General features: G+C 36.5%; 2 protein-coding genes across 5 annotated transcripts; one reads left to right on the top strand and one right to left on the bottom strand.

The window, feature by feature from the left end:
- Positions 1 to 1,908: 1,908 nt before the first annotated feature.
- Positions 1,909 to 13,389, top strand: LOC132197254 (rab11 family-interacting protein 4). Of its 4 annotated transcripts, none has more exons than XM_059620416.1 (13): positions 1,909 to 2,038; positions 5,193 to 5,255; positions 5,315 to 5,475; positions 6,198 to 6,290; positions 6,358 to 6,432; positions 6,764 to 6,811; positions 6,884 to 6,937; positions 8,548 to 8,592; positions 9,161 to 9,281; positions 11,233 to 11,477; positions 11,910 to 12,129; positions 12,185 to 12,439; positions 12,968 to 13,389. In XM_059620416.1, exons 3-13 carry the CDS (start codon positions 5,342 to 5,344, stop codon positions 13,100 to 13,102), a joined length of 1,425 nt encoding a protein of 474 aa, XP_059476399.1. In that variant the 5' UTR covers positions 1,909 to 2,038; positions 5,193 to 5,255; positions 5,315 to 5,341; the 3' UTR covers positions 13,103 to 13,389. The 4 variants fall into 4 exon arrangements, with proteins under 4 accessions (XP_059476399.1, XP_059476396.1, XP_059476398.1 ...); XM_059620413.1 differs by having other exon boundaries at positions 1,926 to 2,038; positions 6,201 to 6,290; XM_059620414.1 differs by having other exon boundaries at positions 1,949 to 2,038; positions 12,185 to 12,433.
- On the bottom strand, positions 13,390 to 14,569 carry LOC132197255 (larval cuticle protein 1-like). Its single transcript, XM_059620417.1, has 3 exons — positions 14,529 to 14,569; positions 13,704 to 13,924; positions 13,390 to 13,622 (listed from the first exon to the last, which is right to left on the bottom strand). The coding sequence occupies exons 1-3, from the start codon at positions 14,565 to 14,567 to the stop codon at positions 13,433 to 13,435; spliced, it is 450 nt and encodes a 149-aa protein (XP_059476400.1). The 5' UTR covers positions 14,568 to 14,569; the 3' UTR covers positions 13,390 to 13,432.
- Positions 14,570 to 14,825: the final 256 nt, after the last annotated feature.

Here is a 14,825-nt window from a genome sequence, read left to right as displayed (position 1 = left end):
CTTATACTATATTTTTGTTCCTATTTATACCTAATTTGTTCACAGCCGCTAAATGGTAAAATTGGAATTTTCAATTAACGCTTTGAATATTTTTCTAACCTCTTAGGGCAACCAATTTTCCAAAAAAATTTTTTTTTTCAGTAGACTCATTTAATAAAGTTCATGAATCATTTTTTTGAATTAATTAATACGCTAATATTATCCAGTCGAGATTTTTGCTCTTCTCCCAAATGCAAACAATAACGTTCATGGGAAACTTCCCAGAGAAATCAAGCACGGTGAGGATTAATCAACTTTGTCAAAGGACCATATTAAATCATCGCAAAGAATTAACTCTGCTTACCGTCTTAACTGCTTTATTAGGACAATGGACAAATAACAGTATTGCCGCATACAAATGAGGAACAGATGAGAGGATTGAAAATGCGCGCGTGAGCGCATTAAAGGTGAGAAGATTTGAATCACACGGCCTGGTTGGTCTCTCGCGTGCTTGGATTTGTGTGGCATGACAAAAATCGTCACCAAAATCTCAAATGCCAAAAAAGCCGCGAGACACGCACTTTCATAATTACACCCCATAGCTCATATAACTATATAGGCAGTTTACATAAATTTTCTTGTTCAACTTATAGTTTATATAATTTCGCAATAGTCACGCGGCTCTAATAAAACGATTCTCTTTAAATCCAATTAAGGAAAAATTGGATTTTGTTCCAGATGTGTCGCGCGCTCTCTACAAAAGTGACAATTATTTTCTCTGCCAACTTGGCAAGAGAGAAAACGCGTTTGGATTAATATATTGATGTGCTCCACAAAAGCGCTTTGGAGCATTGCTCTTATTGCATAGCGACTGTTAAAAGAATAAATAAATAAATAGTAAAACTTCATAATTTTTAAGATGTTTAGTTTGTTTATAGTCTTTATATAACATTTTATTGAATATAACAAAAAAGAAATTTCAAAAATTGTTATGTTCATTTTAAATTTTAAGTTTATAAATCAAATGAAAAAATGCAAAAAAAAATTTATTACTGTTATTAATTATTATTATTTTTCAACAATCTCAATATCGGTTTTACAATAAATCTAGTTAATAGTTAATTATTAAAAAAAATTATTTAGCTAAAATTTGTTTTGAATTAATTTTTTATCTAACAATATTTTACCTACTCGTTACTCTATTTAATTAAGATGTTGTGATTTTTCATATTGTATCTGAATGGAGAATAAATAAATAAATCAATAAATATTCTACATTTTAAATTTAATTAATTTGAAGCACTTATTATTATTTTTTGAGCTTTATTGCAGAAATGATCAAAATCGAATATGAGTCATATTTTGCCATATGGAGGAGTGAGATAAAGAGAAAGATAACAATTTGGTGATTAGAATGAATCGATTAACTGTGTAATACCTATTATTTAAGCATGGCAAATCGTTAAACCTTTATTTAACTATTCATGATTATTTATTTATGATGCCCTTTTTAAAACCTTAATTTTCTTCAATAGAGTCACTGGAAGGCTACACAATTTATATTTTGAGCAAATGAAGCAGGATTTTTTTAATAAAAGCGATTGAGCGTGGGCATCAGGCAAAGGAGCTTTGCAGGTCACGGCGCCGCAGAGTGAGTCAGGTGAGCCGAAGGGAGAGGGGGAACCGCGCTTACCACTCTCGTCGACGACGCCAACTCACCTGTGACCGTCCACGGAGCAGTCGAGTTTGCAGGTAGCCCAGTCTCAGCTAAATCTGAAGGAAATTTAAAAAATCCTTTAGAATCGGTAGAGAAGGAAAATTGTATGGCAATTTTACGAGTTGAGAGGAAAAGGTTAAAAATTACCTGAGTGTTTCTGAGGGGTTAGAATAAGAGGGTGGAGGACTAGTGGGTGGCCTGTTCGCGGCGCCGGCCTTGCGCTTTCGCGGCCGAGCGGAGAGAATCGAGGAGAAGAGTCGCGGGGGGCGACAGTCAGTCAGCGAGTTTCTCGCCGAGAGGGTGTCCGTGTCCGCCCGTCACCACCGTTCGTCGTCGTCCCAGGTGAGATTCAAGCCCATTCTTGCCCTTAATTTATATCAAATCAACAGTGAAAATTTATTTAAATCAAGTTGTAATTTTCAAGTAATTTTCTTTGATTTTAGGAGATTTGTGAATTAATTATTAAATTCGGTGTGGTGTTTTTCTTTTTCCGTATGTTTTGGTTTTTCTTGTTTTGCTTTTTAAAGTTTGGCAATTTGTCCGAATGCACGCGGGGCCGTTGCACGGTCGACCTAGAAAAAGGCAGCAGCAGAGTTTCGTTATCTCTCTCTTTGCTGGCGAAGAAGACGCGGCCATGATTGTTTTCTTTCTATTTACCTGTCGCTTTCCAAGCATCGACTCTCGGTAGGACCGTTTGCAATCGCGAGGAAAAAAATACAGCGTAGCAAAAATATAAAATATCAGCAAAAGAAAAATTACCACACCTTCGAAGGTTTCAAATTTAAAAATTTAAAGAGGAAAAAAATAAGAAACTTAAAAGGCTTTTTATTGTTGTGCACCTGCAGCATTTTTTGTGTCCAGTCACGGGAGGATTTTGTGGGGGTGAGACTTTCTATACCTTTTTTCCACATGTTGTTAAAGTGTATTTGGCGCCCGTAGTTGCCTCGACAACAAAACTCCATATACGCTCCAAGCGTTTGCGAAGTGTTCTTTCTCAACAAAAACGATGAATAAATAACAAACGGGACCTAAGAAGGAAAAACCCTCTAAATAGTAAATATTATATATCTAATTTAAGTTTAATGGCATTTAATGATATAATTTAAGATGTGCGACGTATTAAAGATTTGGGAAAATACAAAAGGTTAAAATAAGGAAATCAAAATTAACAAATTCAAATTTATACAACATTAAAAATTAAATAATATTGTATTTAAGTTATATTGCAATTTACAATATTTTTGTTATTTTCGTGAATTTTAACAAGGAATTTTTTGTCGAGAGTCGAGAGTTCCCAAACTGAGATTTCGCAATAATCCCGCACTTTTATTAACATTCGCAGCGCAGGTGTGGGAAAATCCTTGAACAAGCAAGGATAATCGTGGCGTTGTTTTCACATTTTGCTGAATTTAAATGTCTGCAGCATGAATTTTTCCTTGCCCATTAGTTAAATGTAAATATTCATGGTACTTGTCAAACTAAACTTAAATTGTTTTAGTGTGAAAAATTTAGAGTAATTTTTAATCCTCAAGAAGAGCAACGCTAATTGGAACAAAATCAATTTTAGAGATTAATCTAAAATTATTAGCAATCAGAGTAGTTTAAATTTTATTTCTTTAAGTACCTAAATTAAATGTACATAGAACTTTTATAGTTTCACTGCAACACGGAAGTTTTGGATTTCATCTGTCTTTTGCGGTGCCTGGATGAATTTCCGGCCGTGAAGAGTGCGGTGCAGTCTCAAGGCGAAAAAAGGGATGCTGCTGCACTTAGAGAAAACAAAGAGAGGGATCGACAAAGTGCGGCTAAAAATAACCACACGAGCAGACGGCATTTTTCTAGTCTATTTTTGCCTGGAAACCTTCAGACGCATTCAGCGTAATTCTTGAAATGCGAAACCCAGCAAATGAAAACAAATAAAGGGCTGCTAGGCGTGGGAAATTTTAATTTCAAGCGTTGTAAAAATTCCAGAGATAAAAATTTATCGCACACCCCAAGGTGATTTATTTACTCAAGCCGCGCATTGTGTGCTAATAAAATAGGCGACCTGTATTTTTTGATCGCATTATTTAATGCTTGTTCTCTTATTTAAAGCACACATTTTAGGTATTTACAAGTGTTGTAAAAAATTTAACTTTAATATTATTATATTTTAACAAAAGTTATTGTCTCATCATTCTTGTATTTTTAATTATTGTTTAGACTAAATTTAAAAAAAAAAATGAAAATAAGGATAAAATTTTTGTTGATCTTGGATAAAAGTTTCAAAAATTCTGTCTTTATTGTAAAATTAATTTAATGAAAGTAATTAATTTAAAATTAAAATATTAAAACGTTTTAGTTGCAATTGTAATTAAAATAATATTATAAAAATACTTTTTTTAAATTTATTGACCTCATTTGGTATTCATAAATTGACAAACAAGTTTCTGTCAGAACAAATTGCCCTCGGTGATGTGATTATTTTATTTTATTCCTCTCTTTTGTTTGCGCTGCTCCGCTTTCGTGCGTTTCCTGCCCAAGAGGAAATCACACGCCTGCCTTTTGCCTTTTTTCCCACTGTTCGCGGCTCGGTTTTGTTTCACCTTTGTTTTTGTTTTTTCCCTTTCAAGTTGGAAAGATTCGCTGCGGACATTCCGTCTTGTGCGGGGGTTGGGACGGTCGGGGCGCCGAATGCTGCGGCGGGTCAGCGACACTCGCGATCGATTCCGCCGGCGCCAACTGCCACGTGAGACGAATGCAATATTCAAAACTTTTGCCTAATCGAAATTATTTAAAGAGAGGGACAATAATTGGTCTTTAAACACGAAAAAAACAAAAGGAAACATGAATTCTTAATAGTTTCACAGAATTTATTTAAGTAATTTAGATTCCTTGAACACTTTAAATTTGCAACTAAAGAAATTGTAAATAAAATTGGGGCAAAAATTTGCGATTTTTTTATTAAAAGATCAATCTATTTTTTTTCGTGGGAAAAATAGAGTTCATATGTGAAATTCAAAATAGTTAATAAAGTTTAATCCATCCTTTAGGCAAAAAGTTTTTAAAAGGTTAATTGCATTCTAAAGATAAAGAAGATCAAAATTTTTGCAGATGCTTGTGTTTCCACTACTTTGTTCATACTTTTTTAACTGATTTTTTTTGCTTTCACTCTAATTCTGAATTAAAAATTCATTAATTAATTTAATTAAAAACAATAATAAAGGACTAAAATCAGATTGTTATTTTTTTTTTCTAACTGATGGAATTTTTATCACAAAACTTTATTTTTCCATAACGTTGTGAATGGAAAATCAATTGGCCTTGAAATCTTTTCGCGGGGTGGCTTCTTCCTTGCTAAAGACCGTGGGCGTTTGAGGGACTTAAGGGGGTTGGTGACGCAAAACCCTCTGCAGACAAACACCGAGCGGCACGCTTGCTTATGTACTTTTGCAACGTATAAATTATATAAAGTTATTTGTTTTCATATACTCATTTTTCTCTCTTTGATTGACAGGCAGTGACATTCGACCCACTTGCAGTGCCGCCCCCGAAAATAACGCCCCCAGCAGCGCGCAAGGTTTGACATTCAAAATTAATTAATCGCAATGCTGATAATTTTTATAATTTTGGTAACAGCAAAGAGGCGCAGGAGGACTAGGGGCGATGCTGGGGACTTCGACGCCGTCGTTCGTGGTCACCTCCGAGCCCCCCGGCCCTCGCAGCCCCCCAGGCAGCCTTGAGGACATGGACTCTGCCCTCGGCAGTCCGTCACTCGACCCCAAGAACACAAATCACAGGTTGGCAACTCAAAATTGGTTTTTCACTATTATAAATTGCATGGTGAACTAAAATCCGGCTTCATTGGTGAAAATGAACTGATTCGTTTTTTTTTTTCAATGAAACAGAAAATCCCTGCTGGATTTTATTTATCAAAAGTGAACGACTCTAGTGCCAAAGGGTTCTACAAGAAATCCTTACAGAAAAAAGTTTTATATTGTTTATAATGTTATTAAAAAAAAAAAATAACAAGCAAGCAAGAGGTGTTGAAATACCTGAATAACGTTTTTTTATAAAAATTTAGTTGAAATAAAACTTTATAACATCCAAAAATGTGATTCCATATTTTTTAATTTGTCAAAAATCAATTTATATATTTTGCAGACCCAAAAATTTATTACCCCTGGATAGCATGCTAAAGTAAAATTATCTTCTGATCAAGTTCTGTGATTATATGATTGTGTATCAAATTATTTATATGATTTATATGTATATTAATTCCTCTCATTTAACACTCTTACTCTATAGAATCTATAGAATAGATATATATTTTTTTATCATTTCAATAGGGCTTTTGAGCCACAGAGTTTGTTTTTGTCCAGACTTAAAAAGCACTCTATGAAATTCCTTGTTGCCGTTTGGATGAAACCATTTCGCTGTCGGTGCAACAAACTATATTATACTGTCTATGTGTTTCTGCTTATTCGGCCACTTTTCATTTTTCCACCCGATTGTTTCGCAGCAGCAGCAGCCAGTGTTCGAGCATGTCGGACGGTGAGAGCTACGAGTGCCTCGGCGAGGGCTCGCCCGCGCCCTCCCCCGTCGTCAATAAAGGGTTGGTTGCGCCAAAATTTGCATAATTTGAAAGTTTTATAATTTTTTTCATTTTTATATTCATTCAGGGAGTCTCCGGGGATGTTGCTCAAGAGGAACACGTGGTCACGATCAAGTTTACGCCGAACGCCGACAAACACAAGGTGATTATTTTTATTTATTTCTTACATAATTATATCCTTTTATTCGAATATTTAAGTTTTTCTCCTGCTACAATTGCTTCAAATAAATATTTATCTTCATAAAATTGAAACAAATATTTGCGTGAAACTTGAAATTTTCATTGCAAAATAATTCTGCCAGCAGCTTTATCATGTGTTGAAGATTTTTTATCTCAGTTTGTCTAATTTATTCTGGTAAACAATATGTTGCAGACTACGAAAATTATCTCCGAATGCAAAGTAAATTATTTCTTAAATTTGAAAGTAAATTTAAATTTTATTTACATTATTTAATACAATTTGCTCATTGCAGTCCCGGCGGTGACAGTGCCATTGGTCGAAGATGGGGATCATTGAGACAGTGAGTGAAAATTTCATTTTTTTTACTCTTTCATAATTAAAAACTTTCCAAACTAAAAATAAAACTTGTCAGGACTATTGTGGTGGAGGAGGCGACGCAAAAGATAGAACAAACTGACGACGAAAAGTAGGCAGTCATTTTTTTAATTCAAATATTTTCGCCTCATCTCATTTTTGCCACGATTTTTTCAACCATATCACAACAACGTTATGCTTTTAATTTCGCGTCACTTTTCCGCATAAAAACATGTATTGTATATTTATATTCTTATTTAAATTTCAACACACACATCCTGTTTTGTTGCGTTATTTAATCACATGGCGTGCAAATGAAGATGCAAAGCGAGAGGGGCATCTGAGAGTGAGTGGCCTCTTGCCCTGAGCTGCCAGGTGGCGGGGAGGGCGGCGGGAGGGGAGGGCCGGTCAGGAGGCTCTTCAGTTACGATCCTCGCGGCGTTCAGGTCGTCTCTCGGGCGCATCGCCTGGTGTATATTATTTTCAAAACTAATTTTCTCTTTCGTTTTTCCACCGTGTCCTGATAATTCAGGTGAGTGAGTCCCAACCGGGAAACGCGAATTCAGGTCGCTCAGGGAATCAGGGTCGCTTTCCCGGCGCACCGACCTACATTGAGTGGAATTTGGGACAAACCGTAAATTTAGAGACATAGAGACGCACTTTTGTGTACATACGGCTTTTTGAAAAAATTAAAAACTTTTTATTTGGGGGGAAAAAATAAAAGGTGACTTTTTTAGCTCCGGTGAGTCACTCTGGTCTAGCAACAAGTGGGCACACAAGAAGTTTAAAGGGCGTTAATCTTTGAAGGCGTGGTCGCAGCCAAAAGAGCCAACAGAGATATATGCGTGATGCAAATACAAATGTGATATAAAATAATTTCATAAGTGGGCTTTTGATCTCACGTCACAGTGCACAATTGCGTCACCTGCGCATTTATATATATTTAGCCGCCAGCAATCTCTTTCTCGTCAACATTTTTTTTATTCTCTCTGCGATTCCCACGTGAAAATGTGTATATATAAAAATGTCGCCGTATTCTGAGAATCGATTTCTCCTGTCGCGAAACTCTGCGATTAAAAAAAACCGAGCTCTGACAATCCGAAAATAATAACCCACTCATCAAAACTAACTTGACAACTCTGGTTGAAATTTAACCCTGACCAACGTCCTACGTACTTGAAAGCTGAAAGCAAAGGTTTTGATTTCATAGATTGAATGTATATTTTTTATCGAAGACATGCATTTTGAATTTTGATCCCAAGAAAACTAAATTTTAGTGCAAATAAAATCCAATTTATGATTTATATTTGAATTATTTATTATTTTTAGTTTTAAAATATGAAGATACATATTTTAATGGTTTATATATCCTTGCTAAAAACTTTGAAAACTTACAATAAATTGTTCTCTTCAATGATGACCGTGTTTGAGCTTGACAATGGAAAAGACGTATAATTATGTAGGTCACACGAGTTCAGATTTCCAATAAAAAAGTTAAAATTCAGCTCGCTTTTCTCTTTATCATTCGCAATCGCTTTCATTCTTTCAGCGCGCACTGAACAGTTTTTGGCCGTTCTCTCATTTTCTCGTTCAGTGAGCAAAATTTTTGCCTCGCCGACCGGATTGTGGGAGAGAAAGAGAGAGTTAATAAAATAATAATGATTTATAAAATTAGCAAGAGACCATCTAAATTTAATGAAAAATATTTGTTCTTTTTCGCAGCTCGAGTGGAAAGAGAATCAGCGCGAATGGTGCATCGGTGCCCAGGTAATTAGTCAATTTGTTGCTTATTATTATTATATATTATATTTTTCACTGCACATAAATACGAAAAATGAAACTCGTCTCCCCAATTAACGAGGAGAAATGTCGGTTTGTTTGGCATTAAAAAAGGCAGTCGCGCGCATCGTTCATATAACCTAATTGGGTAAATTGAGAGTGAGCAAATTATATCAGAAATCACTCTCTGTTTTTGTTTCCCAATTGAAATTTCTTTACTCCAATAAAAAAAAAATAATTGATAAGAAGTTTGAAACCTTACAGAATTTCAATCATAAACGAAAACCTTACAATTTTTTTAACATAATTTGTAGGAAAAGATTTATCTTCAATTGGTTCTCTTTTTAAAAGTGTCTAAAAATCATTAAAGTACTTAAAGATTCATAACAATTTAATCTATGGAATTTTGATTTTCTGAAATTATTAAATGCCTTCAAATTCTTGTTAAAAAAAGCCGACGAACATTGATCTTTTGATTTAATTTTGGACATTCTTTCCTATTTTTCCCCTTGTGTTTTTTCCAAGTTGATCGTGAATTTATTCAACTTTTTTTCAGTGGATTGTGCCGGAGTGCGAGTTTTAACTCGAGCGGGCGCAGCTCCAACTGCGGCGACCCGGACGACATGTACTGCTCGGACGCGTCCCTAGAGGAAGACGTCATGGGCCTCAACAGAAAGGTCAGTTTTGTTTTTGCCAAAAAGTCCTTCCGTTTGCGCAATTTGTTTGGTATTTTCATTTTCCTTCGAGCTGCGATAACTGTAATCTACAATTATTATCAGACAAAACGTCAAAACACGCGGCAATATTTATGACAGATCTGAAAATTTCACAAGTTTCCCATCATAGATAACGGAAATATTTTTGTGTCCTTGTTCTCTTGAAATTTTAAAAATGGAGAAACTTTGTAAAAAAAATATTTCTTAGCAACGAGATTTATAATTAATAATTATTTGTTGGCTAAAAAATTACGCAAATTTCTGCCTCTTTTAAAAACTCTTGGCAGAAACTTTGCAAAAAGCAAACACGACGAGATAAGATCTTTTTGTTTGTCGGCGTGCCAACGCAAAAGAGTCATCAGAGGTTCTTCTTGGTATGGGTGGGGCTGCGACTCATCTTTGAAAAGTTCAGTCTTACTAGGGTAGGGCTTGTACTTGCACATAAAATATACTTGGGCGGCGGAAGTATCGTAGAAGTGCAATCGGCTGATTCTGGTTGAATTGAATTTATGTATGCACGTGCTCGGACCCACGTGACCTCTGACCCCTCTCGGGCGGCGTTGAAGGGGAAGTTGTGCCGCCGTCCGACTTGTCGGCAGTAAACGAGCCGAGCGGCTCTTGAGTGGATCCCCATGGTGGCGCCGCGATGGACGACGAGGACGATGACGACGCCACCGCCGAGATGGAGATGGACATGTGGGAGGGCCAGTTCGAGTTCTTCGGGCCCTTGTACCCCAACCGGCCGCCCGGGACGGGGGCCAACGGGGCCTCAAAAGTGCCCCGAATTGCGCACCAAGTGAGTTCCCCATCATACAGGCATCGCAGAGGGTCAATTAAATTAATTTGATTTATTTTCAAACATTGAAAAAATGATGATTTTTTATACTTTTTATTCTATAAAATTAATAATATGTCAAAAATTATTGATCCCTAATTTTATTTATTTATTAATTAAAATATATATTTTTTAAGTATCTTGTTGGTAATTCCAGTTTCACATGGGATAAAAGTTGCAGAGGACCTATTTAATTAAATCAATAATAATTTTTTTAAATTTTAATTAATAATAACTTCTTTTGAAAATTATTAGATGTATTTTTTCACTCTAAAAATTTAGATTACAATTTAATGATTTATTTTATCAATATTTTTGGGCTTCAACCATTGGGTTTTTCTCGTCAGATTTTTGGCCGGGGAATATTTTTATTTCCAAGACCTCGATCCCGTCCTTGGGCCCAATTGAGAGACGCTGGCTCGAAGTAACTCCGTGCGTCAGCTTGCCGCCACCGGTGACATCATCTTCCTCTCCGTGCACCGCATTATTACATTTTACGAGCATTAATTTGAATGCCGGGGATTTCTTACCGCCCGAAGAATTCCCAAATAAAATTGATCGAATTTTTCCGAGCGAAAAATGGCGGCGTTGATCATTTTGTCTATCTTTGTGCTCATTTTCCTTTCGATTTTGGCGTTTAAACCGCGACGAGCAATGAGAGTCTTGCTCATTTACAAGGCGAGATAGAGAGAACAAGGGTTTTTATTTTCGTCTGCGCTGACCGAGGCGGAAAACACGCGCTCTGGCGAAATGAAACGTCTTCTTTCCAGCGGCGATTATTTTTATCTCGTGCACTCGGGAGCAAATTTTATGCCAACAACTGCGCGCCACATTAGCGAGCAAGCACTTTTTTTTTATCAAAGAAACGGCTTGGCAGGAATTAATATTATAAAACGCTTGAGCTTCAAAATGTTCACCACATGTCTTCTATTAATTCTTATATTTTATTGAACACATAAAAGTTGGAAATATTTGCTCCGGAACTTTCTGAAAATTTGAAAATTTCTACTGCTTATTGATTTATTTTACATTCGTAAGAATTTTTGAACTTTTAATTTGATTTTGCTCATTTTTTAGGTGCACATGCTGCAGCAGCAAGTCACTGCGTTGGCGGACACGCAGAACACGAGCGACGACCGATATGGCAGGGCGCGCCACGAAAACGCCCTTCTGCAGGCGCGACTGATGATCCTCGAGGAACAGGTGCGCGAGGAGCAGTCCAGGGCTGAGCAGCGTCTGCAGGAGGAACAACGTCGACAAAAGGACCTTTCCTCTCGTCTCGAGCGCGAAAAACAACTTGAACTAGAAAACAGTGCCATCAGGTAAAAAAAGAACAATGGATTTTTGAATTTCAGATGAAAATTTAAAGCTCCTAAAGAAATGTGATAATTTTTTTAATTTATGATCTGATATATAATGTTCATTAAAATACATAAAAAAATTATAATGCATTTTGCCAAAAATTTTAATATTGGACAATAGCAATACCTTTTGTGTTTTCTACCCTAACCATAATTTAAAAGAGATAAATCATATTTTTGCCATATGAGGGGAAAATGTGCCAGTAAATTTACTGTTTATGCACAAATTTAATTTCTGTGTTTTGAAAACTTAACAAATAAGAGTTATTTTTTTTTTAATGTAAAGAATAATAGATTCTCCTTTTAACTAAATTATATTTTATGTTATTTCCAAGTTAATTTATTATAATATTTTTTATACATTATTATTTAACTTCTGTTTGAAATTTCCAGACTGCAGGCAGCTGAGAGGCGCTCGGAAGGTCTTGAGGAGGAGGTGAAGCGACTCCGAGGTCAACTTGAGCGCGCCAGCGAAAGTCGGCGTGTTGCTGAAGAAATGGCTCAAGAGGCAGATGCGCAGACACAGGTCCTCAGGGCGCAGCTGGCTGAGGCCCATGAGGAGGCCGCCAAGACCAGAATCACCTTCGAGCAGAAACTCGCAGACGCAGCACAGGTGATTTTACAAAAAAGTAAAAATTTTGCAGAAATCAACATAATTTTTTTACCAGAGTCTGGAAGAAGCTCGACTGGAGGTGTCGGAGGCGGCTCGGGGGCGGCCAGCGTCTCCAGGTCGCAGCCCTGAGTTGGAGGAGGAGGCGCGATGTCTCAGGGAGGAGGTGCGCACCTTGAAAGAAGCCCTCGAAGAAGCTCAGGCGCAACTTCTGGGCAGAGGACTCGAACAGGGAAGGACTTTGCTCGGCGAACCTGTTGGAGGTCCTTCTCTTGCAGACGAACTCGATGAAATGTCCTCCGACAAGGTGAATGTCAGTTCTCGCATTTTTTATCATTTCAAGCCTTGGGAATTTGAATTTTGTGGAATTCCCAAAGCGTTGCACGTTTTTGAAAAAATATTTTCACAGTTCACATCCAAATTTTAAAAATATGACAAATTTGCACCTGTGTGATACTTCAATTTTATCTTATAACAAAAAAGTTTGAAGGGCTCAACGACTTTCAGAAAATACTAATTGCATAATTGAAATCCTGATAGATCTTTGCCGAATAATTTAAAAGCGTTTTTGAAAATCTGTTTAAAAAAAAAATCAACAGAGCATTAATTTTTGAAATGCTCGAGATACAGCTTTTTTAGTTCTGCTTTCATAATAATACTTGTAACTGTAACTGTAATTTTTATTTTATTTTTTATTTTTATGAAAGATATTTATTCTTTCTACTAACGAATAATATCTTATAATGAAGCAATCAGGATCTGAATTATGCTAGAAATTTCTGAATGTATTGAGACCTTTTAAAGAAAAATCAGCAAATTTTTCACTTGAAATACTTTTTAGGTGCGCCTGGCCCTGAGGGAGCAGCAAGAGGTGAATGTGCAGCTGCGCGCCTACATCGACGGCATCCTGCTGAACATTGTCGAGAACTACCCACAGCTGCTCGAGGTCAAGACTGCAGAGGGGCATTTAAAGTGACCCCCGTTCACCGGTGGTCGACACAAGTCGAACGCCGCTCGTGGTGCCAGACTGAGTGCAAACGGTTCGAATCTCACCCGTTGCCAAGCAAGTGATACTGAGTGACTTTACAAGTATAATTTGTACCTTTTTACTCAAAACAGAAGAAAAAATTTAAACAACAAAGTGCAACTTATCCTCCAGTAATTAGCAATTATTGTTACAAAAACAAAACTGAAACATGATTGTGTAAATTATTTTATCTGTTGTTGATGATCAAGAAATGAAAAGAAAACTGCAAATTCGAATTAGTCCTTTTTATTTTTCTCTAAATCTAACAGTCCTTCATCTTCAAACCCTCTGGTCACCTTGCTCGACCCTGAAGCCGAGGTGGTCGGCCACGTAGCGCACGTTGATGGTGCGGCCTTCGGGCGTGATATACGAGTAGGCCCCTCTCTTCACAATGACCACGTCCTTTCCATCCGTAGTGGGCACCAAGTCACCCTGCATGAACACAGCTGTTCCGTCAGCACTACGGAACCTAAAAATAAACATAATAATTAAAAAGATAATTGAAGTAAAATCTAGCACAAATTAAATTAATAAATTCCAATTAATTTACCCTGAGGAGAACTGGCCGTCGGGGCTTTGGTTGAAAAATTGGTCACCGGGCGCGAGTTGAGGCGGAGTTACAGGAGCCAAAGTGCCAACACTGGGCAAAGGTCCCAGGGCCACAGGCACAACCGGCTGCGGCTGTGGACGTCTGGTGGGGCCCACTGCTGTAGGACGGAGCTGTTGGGCGGCCGCCTCGTGGTCCACCGCGGGGGCCGCAGCACACAAACCCTGTTTACAAAATTACGTGAATATTTAACCTGTAAATCACTGTAAATTTACAAAAAAAAGTAGGACTTTTTCCGCATTTTACAATTCAGTTTTAGGCAATACAATGCTGCATTGAGAAGAAAATAAATCTATATATCTCATATCCAAATTCAATAACCATAATTAACAAACTTTTCGATACCTTTGCAGAGTATGTATGTGAATATTTTACATTAATTTACTTAATGCATGTCAGAACTAAATTTATTATATTAAGGAATATCTATAATTTCACTTTTTTAGTAGAATATTTAAAAAAATAAAATAAATAAAAATAAACTTCTAGTTTCTATTCAAGTAAAAAATCAATTGATTAAAATTTTAATATTTAAAGGAATAATTATCTTTTTTTTTTAAATCTTAACAATATTATAAAAAAAGTTAAAATTAAAAAATTTAATATTAACCGTTGATTTCATTAAAACTTAATTTATTCATAAATACATTGCAGCAGATTTCAATTTAAAAAAAAAAAACAGAATTTGTAAATAATAAAAGTTAAAAAAAATTTTGAATCATATTTTAAACAAATTATTTTTTTGTTTTGATAAATAAACGGACTTACAGCGAAGGCGAGAAGGATTGAGCACTTTGCGTGGAACATCTTTCGAGAGACTGGCAGTCAACCTCCAGAGGTGGCCCTTTTATTCTTCCGCTCATCCCTGCTTCTTGCGAAAATTAATTCCCTAATCTCAAAGCGCGCGCACGTCACTCTCAGTTGAATTTTGCGGGGGAAACGCGTCTTTCTCTCGTTAATTCGTAACAACCTTTGAACTGACAATTAAAACTTCTGGGTGAAATTCTGCCAATTAGATAGGCGACTTGGTCGAGGAGATGATATGGCGTGCGGCCGTCCGAGCGG

Source organism: Neocloeon triangulifer, unplaced genomic scaffold, assembly GCF_031216515.1.
Source record: "Neocloeon triangulifer isolate White Clay Creek 2 clone unplaced genomic scaffold, ASM3121651v1 ptg000012l, whole genome shotgun sequence".
NCBI lineage: Eukaryota > Metazoa > Arthropoda > Insecta > Ephemeroptera > Baetidae > Neocloeon > Neocloeon triangulifer.
The sequence above is the reverse complement of the archived record's forward strand: the minus strand, read 5'-3'. Positions and strand labels throughout refer to the sequence as shown.